Here is a 15,754-nt window from a genome sequence, read left to right on the forward strand (position 1 = left end):
GGGAGCAGAAACCCTCATCTTTCTCCCAAAGAACAACTGATAAGTTTTGATAGTTTCGAATTGCTGACCTTGAGGTTAGCAGCCCGACTCATATATATAGTTGTTTTTAAGTGTCGTTGAGTCAGTTCCAACTCATAGTGACCCTGTATTGGGTTTCCAAGGAGCAGCTGGTGAGTTTGAACCACTGACCTGGCAGTTCAAACTGACCTTATTACGGTCAAGTGCTTAGCCTACAGCTGCACATACCAAAAAAATAAATAAATAAACAAACCCAGTAGGATTGAAAGCAGGGTATGTTTTAAAGATATCAAGGATGATAACAAGGTTTTAGACCTAAGCACTTGGTTGAATGACATACCATTGGGGGAAAAGAATTGGCAGCAGGTTTTGGTGGTTTGTTGTTTTGATGTTAAAGGCCATAGAATCAGTCCTGACTCATAATAACCCTGTATGGGATTTCCAAGGAGTGGCTGGTATATTTAAACCACTGACCTGTTGGTTAGCAGTCCAGTGCTTATCATACAGTGTTGTGCCAGGACCCCAAAGTTGGTGGTGGTTGCTAAGTCTTGTCAAGTCTGTTCCTACTCATAGCAACCCAGTATAGTGTTTTCCAGGAGTGGCTAGTGGGTTCAAACTGCCAATCTTGTGGTTAGCAGTCCAGTGCTTATCCTACAGCAATCCCTTAGGCCTCCAAAAAGAAGTATGTTGTTGTTGTTACATGTCGTTGAGTCAGTTCTGACTGGTAGAAACCTTATATAGGGTTGTTTTTTTTTTTCTAAGTATGAAACCCTATATAATGAGTTTGAATTGCCAACCTTATGGTTGGCATATCAGTATGACTGGTAGGTTGAACTGTTGACCTTATGATTAGCAATCCAGTAAAGGGCTCTGTTTTGATTATGTTGGTGTTGTAGGATAAGTACTGGATAGCTAACTGCACGGTTGGTGGTTCAAACTCACCAGATCTCCTCGGAAACCCTATACAGGGCTGCTATGAGTAGGAACTGACTTGACTGATGGCACTTAACAATAACAATATCAAAAAGTCTATTCAGTTTCTAAATGGAACTAATAGGTAATCTGGTTAATAACACTTGCATTTTGGAGAAAGTTCTAAACTAGAGATATATTTGGGGTATAGAGCATAAATTGATTTCGAGCAATAGATGCAATCACCTAGGAATTTAGTGTCGAGAGAAATGAGACACGGAAGGGCTGAGGCCTATTTCTCTCCTACTTTAAAAAATTTTTGAAAGAAGAAGAGTGTTCCAATTCAAGAAACTGGGAAAAGCAGCCAATGAAAGGGAAAAAAATGGAGTGTGTGCATTTGTTTCTTTATACATACACACATAGATTTCTTCCCACATAAGTTATGGGAACAAATGTGATGTGTGTATGTATAAAGAAAAATCAGTAGCCCCAAATTATTAACCATCATCATCTCCAAGGGGCAAAATTATCAGGGATGCTCAACTTTTGATGTTTCTGTAATATTTGAATATCATAAAATATACTTATATCGCTTTTATAAGCCAAAGTAGTAAAAAATGGTAAATAGTAAAAACTATGAAAGTTTAATAATCCTTTGAAAATAATATATAGGAGATATAGTATATATATATATATAAAATAACCTATTCTATCTTTGATTGGACAAGTCACATAAAGGTTGCAATCACCAAGAAATGAGAAAAATGCAGCCTTTCACATGACTTATGTAAATGTTTTTAGGTACTTGGTTCACCAAGATTTTGTGATGTTTGAGAAGTTTTTGTATGTATGTATATGTATACCTGTATTGTAATTATATATGTAGTCTGGTGTGGTGCTGTGGGTTAATGCACTGGACTGCAAAGTTAGATTGAATCACAAAGTCAGCAGTTCAGGCTCACCAATTGCTCCTTGGAAACCCTATACAGGGCCGCTATGGGTCAGAACTGACTCAGTGACTTAACAACAACAACAATACAAAAAAGAAAAAGAAACCAGAAATACATTTACAATATAAATATGGAAAAACATGCCAGTATTGCTAAAGTTTATCTAACCTTTTGATATTGTTCATTCTTATAGTCAACAAATGTTTTAGATGATCATTTTCATGCTATGAATATAATACTAGTTAGTGCATTTCAAAGAGACTCAAGGAAGCTGCTCAGAATTCAGAGTTTGTCAAGAAAACAACCAGCTAATACAATTCACAATGCAAAGTGAGACTCCTTCCCCCAAAACTAACAGTCAGAAGTCATGCAGCTAAATAAAAAGTCTATTAGATAGCCGTGTAACATTGGAAATTAGGGGAGTATCTGTTGAACTACCTAGGTAACCTGTCTTGTTGCTAAATGCCGTGGAGTCAGTTCCGACCATAGCAACCCTGTATAGGGTTTCTGAGGAGTGACTGGTGAGCTTGAATTGCCGATATTGCAGATAAAACTGGTTTTGCAGTTAAAACCGGTTTTGCAGTCTAGCACATTAACCCACAGCGCCACACCAGGCCCTCTAAAACGAGATGTCTGTTTCACTTATATGTCTTTAAAATGAGATGTCTGCTCTTCTTCAGTTACTCTGTAGGTGGCAAATTTTCATGCTTAGTTACAAGTACCACTTCTCCTGATTCCTTAGGTCTATTCTCAATCATTGCAGGATTTCAGATTAAGAGAGTATATTAGGTTACTTAGCATAATCTTTGTAAATGACAGTTCAGTGCCAAGACCGGTTTTTCATTGAATCAACAGTAGCAATAATACAATAAGCGTGTTTTAGTGCATTCAGATCCAAGCAGTGTCTGGCACCGTGATACCAATGCACCTTCCACTGCTACTTCTTTTGACAAAAGCACATTGGTGCAAAGAGATTTAATGAAGCAAAATATCTTTCTAGATCCCTGCTCCTGGGATTGAAGTTTTAATTATATGTATAATTCATTATCATATGGAAAGAATCGATCACTTCTCAGGGGAAAACTACCTAGATAAAATTTAGAGTTACTTTTACTCTCTCCTGTCAGAGTCGGGCCACAAGAAGTTAAAAAGCACCATACAGAGAAGCACAGAAACAGGAATGGCGGCTGAAATGAGGAAGATGGTTAGGCAACCAAGCCGAGAATCTACTGATGGCAGCATCAACAGTTACAGCTCTGAGGGAAAGTAAGTGGTCTCAACACATCTGTAGCACTTTAGAACCATGAATTGTTGAGCAATGGTAAAATAATGGTTAAATGGTTTTGCAGTCTAGCACATTAACCAAGTCACCAAGGATTATTGCATAGGTTGCTTTATTTTACTCCAGAAGTCCAACTATTTATTGTAAAGCAGCCTAACCTCTTATGGTAAGTACATCTCTTCATCAAAGAGATGAAGAAATTCCAGTTCATATGGATAACTTATTGCTGTCATATAGAAAGAAAACTCAAAATAGCCCTTTATTGGACATTTAATGTAGAAATGTCACATTTACTGAATTCTTTGATATAGGAAACTCATAGTCTGACCCAGTCACCAAAATCTGAATGAAAATTTAGAAGTAGGAACTGGCTTTCCATTTTCCCACCATTTCAAAACTATTTTGAGCTCAAAACTGTTGCAAGTCTAATACTTTCATAATAGCAAATTAAATGTTCTTCTTTTTAAAGCATTATGGACTCATCTTTACCTTGGGGAGGGGGGGAATAATCAAACTTCCTTATAGTTTTCTCTGATTAAACAGTTTTACTTAATTCTGAAAATATATAACTAGATTTTAGGTTTTGTTTACTTGGTTTGCTTCTTACTATTCCATATAGATCCAGCACAAAACTTGCATTTTCCTATGCTTGAATTATTTTCTGATGGATTTTCTAAATAAGTAATTATTATTCTGCAGTTGTGACATGAGTTTAACTATGCGTGTTTTATGTAATTACTCACTTATTACCATTCAGATAACTCAGATACAAATCTGATAACCCAAATTTCTTTTCCCATCTACGTTATTTCTTTCACTGACATTTTCCTTGCTTGTTTAGAAGATGAAATAAACTTGTGCCAAGTTCACATATGTGATGCTATTTCCCATTCCTGAAACTAATGGATCCTTATTTATGTAATCTAATGATTAGTATGTATTCTGCCAGCAATTAGAGCTAAGAGCAAAGATCATCAGGTGTGAAAGTTTTGGAGCTCTGCTTGCTGATAAAATACCAGTATTTGATGAAGTACTGTAAAGTCATATGCAAACAGAAAGCTAGAAGCATTTTCTGTTACAAAAAATAAATCAAATCAAAGTCCCCATGACCATAGGTAAACCACTTAACCTCTCATAGGTCTAGATGGTATAATAATTTATGTTCTATAGACAATAAATTATTATAGAAATCTTCTCATTAAAAAAAAATACATATTGAGTGCCAACTAAGTAACAAGCACAGTTTTTGCTACCCAGATTACATCGATAAACCAGAGGAGTTGAGTAAATGATCTATGGAGCTTGCATCCTAAGTACCTTTATTTCAGTCGGTCCTACTCTAGAAAAATAGATATAGCCTTTCTTTCTATGAGGACTAAGCAAAAGTTTTGAGTAATTCAAAAAGTCAAAGGAATAAATTAAACATTTTTATTTATAAATAAAAACCTGTACTTTGCTACAATATTGAATCAAAAGTTATTAGCTTCATTTTTAAAATGCTGGAATTACTATTAATGCTCATGATCAGTTATTTGTGAAATGTGTGGTCTAAAAAATTTCATAGTTTGCTTTGTATCAGTATTACATTTACATAGGGTTTACATTTATAAGTGTCTGTTAGAGTTAGTATATTAAAAACTGCAACTGACCCCTACTGAATATAGATAGCATCAGGCCTTCTGTTAAGATTTTCAATCTTTTTTCAATCAATGGTAAGCCTCATACATGAGGGTCAATAATAATATAAAGAATCATAACTTCATAGATTCTATAAGTGGTGCTTATATTTCATGATAAGTATTAGAAGACAAATAGAAACTTAGCAAAGGAATTGTAGGAGATCTAATATGTTTTTTGGTTTTGATGTTTCTTTGGTCCTTTTGCTAACAGCTTAATATTTCCTGGAGTGCGACTTGGAGCTGACAGTCAATTCAGTGATTTTCTTGATGGACTTGGACCAGCACAGCTTGTCGGCAGACAAACCCTAGCCACCCCCGCTATGGGTAAGGTTCTATTTTTTTTTTTTCCTACAGAAGAACTGATGGTTCACATTTGAAAAGGGCATTTAAAATACATTTTAGCTAGGGTTTTGCTGTATGTAAATGATTTATTCTAATTCCAAACATATCTTTCTAATATGGGACATTTTACAAAATGAAAATAAGTCATTCATAAATCTAGTAATTATAAGAAAATCCTTGAAGACATGAAATCAAAGTAGTCCCAAATTAAAGAGTAGCATTTCACAATGTATATGTTCTAACCTACCAGCTGCTCCTCAGAAACCCTATACAGGGTTGCTATGAGTTAGAACCAACTCGATGGCAACATTTTTTTTTTTTTTAATTCTTTATTGTGAATGATGTGATGGTTTACATGGGAGGACATCAGTTTCACATTGATCCCATCGTATATCATTTCCTGCCATGATTACAATTCTTTCCATGCATCATCCATCAACCAAAGTGTATACCCCTCAAGCCTGCCCCCCCCCGGTCATCTGCATACAGCCCCTCTCCCTCTCCAGGTCCAAAGTCCCTAGCTGCTCCATCTCCCGACACCATCATATCTGCCTCCATCCCTGGCATCACTGCTTCTCTGGGTAGGGTTCCGTTCTCTGCTCTTCTCCTTTGATGGTCCCAAGGTTATACACGCCCCTCTGTTTGCCCCAAAACATCTACCTTTACATTTCCAGCCCTCACAATCAGTCCTGATAATAATTATTCGCTATTGTATTGCAAGAGACCTATCCACATCTCCTTTCATCAGCCCTGACTTGGCAGAATGGATACTACTCAGTGGAGATTCTACCTTGCTCCACGCCCTCTGGATCTAGGTTCCCTCTTGAAAGCTTGTAAGCCAGTCACTTCTTGCCTCTGTAGCCCCCCCCACCCCTTCTACGGCAACATATTTTTAAAAATAAATTTGACCCCTAACAAAAATCAATTCTATTTTATTGTAAACATAAATGTGGAAGACAAATAAATTATCCTCAAGTTAATATAAGAGTGTGTCTTCTGAATCTCAGAGCAGGCAAAGATTCCTTAATAATACTCAAAAGGCATTGACTATAAAGAGAAAGACTGATACAGTTTACCACATTAAGACTTTTAGATCTACTCAGCATTTCTCAAGCTGAGGGAACTGAATAAAAAATTTAAACCTCGACTTGCGGTATTGAAGAATTCTATGGGCAAAATGCTGAATGATGAAGAAAACATCAAAAGAAGATGAAAGGAATACACAGTCACTATACCAAAAAGCAGTGGTAGGTGTTCATTCATTTCAAGAAGTAGCACATGATCAAGAGGCAATAATCCTGAAGGAAGAAGTCTAAGATGCTTTGAAGGAATTGGCAAAGAACAAAGCTCCAGGAATTGATGGACTACAAACTGCAATCTTTAAACAAAGTAAGGCAGCACTAGAGGCACTAACTCATCTATGCCAAGAAATTTGGAAGACATCTGACTGGAAGACATCTGCATTTGTGCCCATTCCAAAGAGAGGTGACTCAATGTAATGCGAAAGTCATCAGACAATATCTTTGATATCCCATGCCAGTAAAATTTTGCTAACGGTGATACAGAAATAGCTGTAACCATCCATTGACTGAGAACTTCCAGAGGTTCAAGCTAATTTCAGAAGAGGACATGGAACAAGGGATATCATTGCTGACATCAGATGGATCTTGGCTGAAAGTAGAGAATATCAGAAATATTGACTACACAGAAGCTTTCCATTGTATGGATCGTGACAAGCTATGCGAAGTATGAGTATTGCAGTACACTTAATTGTGCTCATGAAGAACCTGTTCATAGACCAAGAGGCAGTTTTTCAAACAGAACAAGAGAACACCGAATGTTCACTTTAAAATAAGAAAAGGTGTGCACCATGGTTGTATTCTTTCACCATACTTATTCAATCTGTATACTGAACAAATAATCAGAGAAGCTGGGTTATATGAAGAAGAATGTGACATCAGTATTGGAGGAAGGCTCATTAACAACCTGTGATATGCAGATGATACAGCCTTTCTTGCTGAAAGCCAAGAGGACTTAAAGTACTTATTGATGAAGATCAACAACCACAATCTTTGGTATGGATTGCACCTCAATGTAAAGAAAACAAAAATCCTCATCATGGGACCAATAAATAACATGCTTATACATGGAGAAAACATTGATGATGTCAATGACTTCATTCTTCTTGGATCATCCATCAACACTTATGGAAGCAGCAGTCAAGAAATCAAACGACATATTACATTGGGAAAATATGCACAAGATCTCTTTAAAGTGTTGAAGAGTAAAGATATCAGTTTGAGGACTAAGGTGCACTTGACACAAGCCATGGTATTTTCAGTAATCTCATGTGTATACAAAAGCTGGATAGTGAATAAAGAAGACTGTAGTAGAATTGATGTATTTGAGTTATGATGTTGCAGGAAAGTATTAAAAGTACTGTGGACTCTCAAAAGAACAAATAGATCTGTATTGGAAGAAACACAATCAGAGTGTTCCTTGGAAGCCAGGACTTCATCTTTCATACTTTGGATGTATTGTTAGGAGTGACCAGTCACTGGAGAAGGATACCATGTTTGGTGTAAAGTGGAGGGTTGGAGAAAAACAGGAAGACCCCTAACGAGTTGGAATGGCACAGTGGCAGCACCACCACTCGTCTGTCAGTTTGTCTTACTGTGGTGGCTTGTGTGTTGCTGTGATTCTAAAAGCTATGCCACTGATACTTTAAATACCAGCAGGATCACCCATGGTGGACAGGTTTCAGATGAGCTTCCAGACGAAGACAGACTAGGAAGAAGGAGTGACGAATTACTCCCAAATATTTAGTCACTGAAAACCTTATGAATAGCAGAGAAACACTGTCAGATATAGTGCTGGAAAATGAACCCCTCAGGTTGGAAGGCACTCAAAATGCGACTGGGGAAGAGCTGCCTCCTCAAAATAGAGTTAACTGTGATGATGCAAATGGTGTAAAGCCCACGGGACCTTCATTTGCTGATGGGGCACAACTCAAAATAAAGAGAAGCAGCTGTAAACATCCATTGAAAATCGGAACATGGAATGTACAAAGTATGAATCTGGGAAAATAGGAAGTTTTCAAAAATTAAATAGAATGCATAAACATTGATATCTTAGGCATTAGTCAGCTGAAATGGACTGGTATTGGCCATTTTGAATATATATATATATACACACACACATTTTATGTAGTTATTGTTAGGTGTGGTTCCAACTCATAGAGACCCTGTCTGAGGACTGGCTGGTGTGTTTGAACCACGGACCTTGTGGTTCAAACTCACTTTGTAGTCCTGTGCTTATCATACAGCACTACACCAAGACATATATATATACACATAAACACACACACACACACATATAAATATATTGGGCTCTGGTGGCATAGTGGCTATAAGTCATGCTGCTAATCTCAAGGTCAGCAGTTTGAAGCTACCATCTGTTCCATGGGAGAAAGATATTGCTTTTTATTCCCGTAAGGATTTCCAGCCTCGGAAACCATATGCATGATTGCTATGAGTTAGAACCAACTCTACAGCACAGCATCTCCATATATGTATACTACTACCATATATATGTACATATATATCTTGTTGTTAAGTGCTGTCAAGTTGGTTTCGACTCATAGTGATCCCATATATAGTTTCGGAGGAGTAGCTGGTGATTTTGAACTGCAGACCTTTGGGTCTAGTGCTTATCCTACAGCACCACACCAGGATTCCATATATATAAATATACACACACACAAATGGGAGCACAGTAGCTCTAGGGGATAAGCATTGGACTTTGAACCACGAGGTCAGCAAGTCTAGTCCATCAGCCAGTCTGCAGGAGAAAGATGAAGCTTTCTGCTCCTTCAAAGATTTACAGCTTCATAAACCCTATATAGAGTCACCGTGCATCAAAAGCAACTCAATCACACTTAAGATATGCTATATATATATGAAAGATCATATCTTGAAGTACATAATAATATTCTTGGAAATTAAAATTTTAAAAATAGGCATAAATTTGCACATAGTAAGAAAACTGTTGTTTGGAAAGCTGCCCCCAAACTATTCAGAACCATTAACGCAGTTAGGAAGACTAAGGACAGAGAGTGGGGAACATGCTGTAGAGAAGATATGTTCTTTTCCATTTATAGGATGATGATTGCATTTTTTAAAACATGACTATGTTTTATTTTTTTTTTAATATCGAAGCAAAAGAAGTTGTTTCTGAACCTAAAAACAAACAAACAAAAAAAAACTTTAGATCATTTCATCAAAAGAAACCACTGAAAGAGTGCAAATGCAAACTATGTATAAGATGAATATACAAAAATCTATGCATCAGCAGCAGATAGGTAGAAACGTAATTAAAAAGAAGACACAATTTATAGTCTTAACAGATAATATGAATTTTCTTGAAAAAAATCTTAACAAGGCAATGAGGACTCCCTCAACCACATGTTAGAATGTCTTATGAAGCCTTAGTAATTATACTGTGTGGTTTAATGCAAGAAGAAATACATTGGCCAGTGGACTCAACAGTTCACTCCCTAATATCTGTACTTTGTCAAATCTGAAAAGACAAATTGCTCAGTATAGAAACAGAAAAATAGGTTATACATTGAGTAATTTATAAAATTAGATCCCTACCCCACAGAATGCATAAATTCTACTCCAGAGGGATTAAGAATTTAAATATTGGAAACAAAACAATTTAATTCCTAATAGAAAATGTAGGTAAAATACTTTAGAACTTGAGTTAGAAGTTAATGCCTTAAGACACAAAGTGTGATGACCATAAAAGGAAAGATTCATCAATTTAAGAGATTAAAATTAAGAATTAAGTTTATGTTAAAGAAAGTGAAAAGATGAATTCTAAACCAATGAAAGATACTTGAAATGTGTGCAACTGACAAAGGATTGTTTCAATATTGTATAACATTCTTTGCAAAAAAGAATACTGGTTATCACTAAAAAGGAGTCCTGGTGTGGCACTGTAGACCAAGCATTGGCATGCCAACCACAAGGTCGGCTGTTCAAACCCACCAGTGGATCCTCGGAAATTGTTTATGGGGCCACTATGAGGAGGCACTGGCTCAATGGCACTTAACAACAACAGCAACATACTCACACACGCACACACAAAACTTGGTATTGAGAATAAATATGCCCAGATCGTTGTTTTTTTTTAAATGTTTTATTGTGAATTATGTGATAGTTTATAAGGGAGAACATTAGCTTTACATTCGTCCTATTGTATATCGTTTCATTGCCATGGTTACATCAACCAACCAAAGGGTATACCCGACAAGCCTGTCCACCGGTCGTCAGCGTACAGCCTCTCTCACTCTCTGGGTCTAGAGTCCCCAGCGGCTCCATCTCTCCACATCATCATCTCTGGCATCACTGTTTCTCTGGGTAGGGTCCCGTACTCCGCTCTTCTCCCTTGGTGGTCCCAGGGACCTCTGCTCCTGGACTGCAAAGTCAATAACTCCCCTCTTTTGCTACAAAACATCTACCTTTACATTTCCAACCCTCACAGTCAGTCCTGATAACAATTATTCACTATTGTATCACAAGAGACCTATCTTCAGCCCCGCCCGGACAGATTGGATACTACTCAGTGGAGAGTTTACCTTCCTTTGCGTCCTCTGGATCTAGGCTCCCTCTTGAAAGCTTATAAGCCAGTCACTTCCTGCCTTTGTAGCCCCACCATTTTGGGTAGCCAATGTCCAAGTTGCCCATCCTTGTCTACTCTGTGTATGGAGTGGGTGGGAATGATCCTCACTGTAAAGATTTGTTCCCTTTTTTGAGCTACTGCATCCATAGGTGTAGGTCAGGTTCATCAAATTGTATCAGATTACTCTTGTTTTCCTTTTCTTTTTTCTTCTAGTTGAGCTCTGATCATTCAGTCATTAAAGCAAGGTCAAGTGGGTATTATCTGCAAGTATGGTGTTCTTGTGCAGATGTCTTCTCTTCTTATCAGCTGGATGCTTCTCTCTCCACTCTAGTCCTCTGTGGCTATGTTACTGAATCTGGGCCCAAGAGTCCCCAGACCTTGCCACACTGCTGGCCATCCAGGTCTCCACCCGGGTTCATAGGAGTCTGTTGAACGTGGTAGGGCTTAGCTTGCTGCTTCATTGCTGCTTTTCCCTCACTTCCCCTTATCGGTGACGGATATGGTCACCAATTAGAGTGCCTATCTGCTCGTGTATTCCCATTGAGTTTTAGTCTGGGAAGGAAGTTTGCCCTGAGAGGACCCGACCACTTGCCTTAATGTCTCCTTGGCGAGCAACTTGCTTGTTCTTGTAGCAATCAGTCTCACTGCTATTATTGTTTTGTATTTTTCCTGTCAGTCTTTCTTTCAAGAAGAATCTTCTGTTCTTCTAGCCACTGCAGGCTGCTCTGCTTGTCCTTTCCAGTAGAAATTTCCCACCTCAGAAGATTTTGGATAGGGTTCAAGATTCCACCTATGGCCTTATGTAATGCAGAGTCTCCACAGGAAACCTCCTTCACTGGGCACTTTGCAGCCCATGACTGTATTCCAATCAGTTCTAGGCAGAAGGTGGACTTACAAGCTTTCTATGGTGATATATCTGGCTATTCCTTTCTCTCCCCCTCAAATGTCTATTTTATAATGGTATGCCAGGGAAACCAAGATTCAAAAGACAGCCAAGTATCTTAACATTATTTCCCCCCTTTTGCCCATTCCAACCATGTCTCAATCCCTGTAACCCAGAGCCCCGTTGTTCCAAGGTTGTGCATACATCCTTATTTACCTCTGTTCCACTCAGCCCATGCAAACCTGACTAATTGTTTTCCCATCCACCTTGTTCTTCCATTCCCCTCCCTCTTCTTGTGTATTGCCCCCCTCCCTAGCACCCAAACTATCTTGTGTCTATTCCCTACCCTGTGCTCCACCTTACCCTCCCTCCCCTCACAACCCTACCCTCCACATCCCGGTAACCAGCAAAGAAGCCCCCACTCCCTTTTAGTATGGGTTCCTTTTCTTAGTCTTTTATAGTAGTGGTCCTATGCAGTATTTCTCCTTTTGTGACTGACTAATTTCACTCAGCATAATGTCCTCAAGGTTCATCCATGTTATGCGGTGACTGGCAGCTTCTTTGTTATTCTTCAAGGTAGCTAGTATTCTATTGTGTGTAGGTACCACAGTTTGTTTATTCGTTCTTCAGTTGATGGGCACTTAGGCTGTCTCCATCTTTTTGCTATTGTAAACATTGCTGCTATGAACATTGGTGTGCATCTATCTACTCGTGGCTCGTATTTCTTGTGGCCAGATGGTTTTATAGGTAAGTTCTAATATGAACAGAAGAGACATGAAAATTTGAAACCAAACATTTCTGAGAAATAAAAAAGAGAGCTCTCTCCAGCTTATCTTTGTTGCTAATATAATTTTTTTGTCAAACTCTAGAAGGACTACATTGCTTTGTTATATACAAGTTTAATTATGATTATAAGTATTTAACAAGTACAATAATAATAATAAATACATTAATGTTTTAATAAAATCTGGTTTAACTTGGGCTCATCCCATGAATGCAAGATTAGTTCTGCTTTAGATCATCTATTAATCTAAGAATAAACACTGGACTGTTCAACTCCATCAGCCACTATTGGAAACCATAAAGAGATTCAGTAAGAGTCGGAACTGGCTCAGCAGCACACAGCAATAGCAGTTCCACCACATTATGCAGAATATGTATTTGATAAATATCTTTTTCCATTCAGGACCAAAACCAAAGTCTTAACAATAACAGTTCCCCCACATTAATACCTCAGATGCAGAAAATGCGTTGATAAAGATCTGTTTCCATTCATGACCAAAAATAAGTCTTAACAAGATATTGAAGTCTTAATATATGAAAATCTAATTCCCAAATCTAGTAAGATGGGTTGTTGTTGTTGTTAAGTGCTGTTGAGTTGGTTCCAACTCATAGTAACACTGAATAGGGTTTCCAAACAGCATCTGGTGTGTTTGAACCACCAACCTTGCAGTCAGCAGTCTAGTGCTTATCCTACAGAGCCACATCAGTAAGAAAAAGACTAACATACTAATTACAATGAATAAAATACAAGAACAGACAAATCATAAGAGAAAGAGTACAAATTGAAAATATTTGGAAATATTTTTAGTCTCTAATAATTAAAAATTCAAATAAGATAACAATATAACTATTTAACCACCAGACAGACACAAAGTAGGCATATTTCTAATATCAGTATTAGTGAGTTGTGGAAAATGGACAGACTTAGTTATTTCTGATGATAATGCAAACCAGCAGTTTTTCTGAAGGACAGTTTGGAAATATATATGAAACTTTAAAATGATCATTAAATCCAATAATTAAAGTCTTGGATTTATGTTCAATAAATAATCATATCTATATATATGTTGTTGTTGTTGTTATATATATATATATATATATATATATATATTTAATTTGTTGTTGTTGTTGTAAAGTGCCGTTGAGTCGGTTCCGACCTAAAGTGACCCTATATAGAGTTTCCAAGGAGCAGCCGGTGAGCTTGAACCACGGACCTTGCAGTTCAAACGGCTTTGCATTCTGGTGCATTAACCCACAGTGCCTCACCGGGACTCCATATATACATATATAACTGATGCCATTGAGTCCATTTCAATTCTTAGGGACCCTAAGTAGTGTTTCTGAGCCTGTAAATTTTTAGCAGAGCAGAAAACCTCGTCTTTCTAATCAAGTATGAAAGCTTAATAAAGCTGTCATCATAGTGTTGTTTGTAATTTAAATAATATATTTATATATGGTAAACAGGGTATTGGTTAATAAGTCCATTCATGATCTATAAAATGATGATGTATAGTCATAGATAAATGGATGAGTGGATGGACAAAGAATTTAAAAACAAACTTTTATGAGACTGCTAGACTAAACGATCAAAATTATGAAAACATTAATGGTAGTTAGCTGTAGTTAATGGAATTAAATAATTTACCTACTAGCCTAAAGGTTGGTGGTCCAAACATACCCAGAGGCATCATGGAAGACAGCCCTGGGGATATGCTTCTGAATGTTCATTAAAAGCCATATGGATAAATTCTACTCTCTACACACAGGGCATCCAGAACTTGCAATCAACTCAATGGCATCTAATAATAACAATATAATATACAGTGATACAGTAAAGTGCTTCTCAAATCTAATTCCCATGTCTCATGAGATGGGTTGTTGTTGTTGCTAAGTGCCATTGAGTCAATTCCTACTCATAGCAACCCTTTGTAGGGTTTCCAAGGAGCATTTAGTAAGTTTGAACCAACCATTTGGTTAGCTGTCCAGTGCTTATCCTACAGATAATCCTACACACCAGAAAAATGAGGATAAACATTTCAAAACCTGATTTGGAGATGAACAAAAAAAATGGGGTGGTGCTCTAAGGATGGTTGTTGGGGTTTTCTTTGGTTTTTTATCAAGATCATGAAGACCATAATTTAGAGTCTTTTATGAGCCTCTGTTTTTGTTTTTGTTTTTAACAGCATATAACAGCAAAGAAGCTGAAATTGTTTTGCTTCTCTTCCACTTGCAGGTGATATACAAATTGGAATGGAGGATAAAAAGGGCCAATTAGAAGTTGAAGTTATTAGAGCTCGAAGCCTTACGCAAAAACCTGGTTCCAAATCTACACCTGGTAAGGAGAAGTGTTACTGAGTTTGGTCAAGGCAAAAGCTCAAAATATTGCTGCATTTGAATTTAATATCCTCTATTTTGCATAATTTGATTGATTGTACTGACAGCTTTTCTGTGTTGTTTTTCATCAAAGTGGATCTTAGTTTTTCTTTTTGAAGATATTAGTAGGAGCCTCGTCATACGAAGGAAAGTTTAGTTATAATTCTTTCTTAGCTTCTATCAGTATTTTATGTCTGCACATTTATAAATGTAAAAGAAAAAAATAATTCAGTTATAATCATAAAAAGGAAAGAACAAGCCTTACATTATAAACTTGAATTGTATTGCCAACTGTGACTCAAGTCAGCCATAGTCCTGTGATATCTCTGTACACATTTACTTGAAAATCACCCTAGCGGTAGCATATGGGTTTTAAAAAACAGAATGTACTTAGATTGATTTTAATAGTCAAAAGGAACACTTTCATTAAACACTTCTAATTCTCTAGTAAGGCATTCTCTAATAAAGATGAATTTAAATTAAGGATTAACTTCTCATATGTTAATATACCTTTGTTCAGCTCCATACGTCAAAGTGTATCTTTTGGAAAACGGAGCCTGTATAGCCAAGAAGAAGACAAGAATTGCACGAAAAACCCTAGACCCTTTGTATCAACAGTCCCTGGTTTTTGATGAAAGTCCACAGGGTAAAGTTCTTCAGGTCAGTAAAAGCTTTTTGTTTTTACATTGTAATCCACAGTATTCAAATATCAAGAGAATGATGTTCAGTCAGATTGTTGTTGTTGTTAAAGTGCCGTTGAGTCGGTTCCGACCCATAGCGACCCTGTACAGGGTTTCCGAGGGTGTAAATCTTTACGGGAGTAGAAAGCCTCATCTTTCTCCCGCGG

At 37.2% G+C, this 15,754-nt stretch overlaps 1 protein-coding gene across 1 annotated transcript in view; it reads left to right on the top strand.

Moving 5' to 3' along the window:
- LOC102835640 (regulating synaptic membrane exocytosis protein 1-like) overlaps positions 1-15,656 on the top strand; it is a 678,398-nt gene extending 662,742 nt beyond the window's left edge. Inside the window, 5 exon segments of the mRNA XM_006835784.1 lie at positions 3,008-3,146; positions 5,053-5,165; positions 14,768-14,869; positions 15,428-15,571; positions 15,607-15,656. Coding sequence (XP_006835847.1) covers positions 3,008-3,146; positions 5,053-5,165; positions 14,768-14,869; positions 15,428-15,571; positions 15,607-15,656 — 548 coding nt within the window.
- The last annotated feature ends 98 nt before the right edge of the window (positions 15,657-15,754 follow it).

The sequence above is a fragment of the Chrysochloris asiatica genome, unplaced genomic scaffold (assembly GCF_000296735.1).
Source record: "Chrysochloris asiatica unplaced genomic scaffold, ChrAsi1.0 scaffold00019, whole genome shotgun sequence".
NCBI classification, from domain to species: domain Eukaryota; kingdom Metazoa; phylum Chordata; class Mammalia; order Afrosoricida; family Chrysochloridae; genus Chrysochloris; species Chrysochloris asiatica.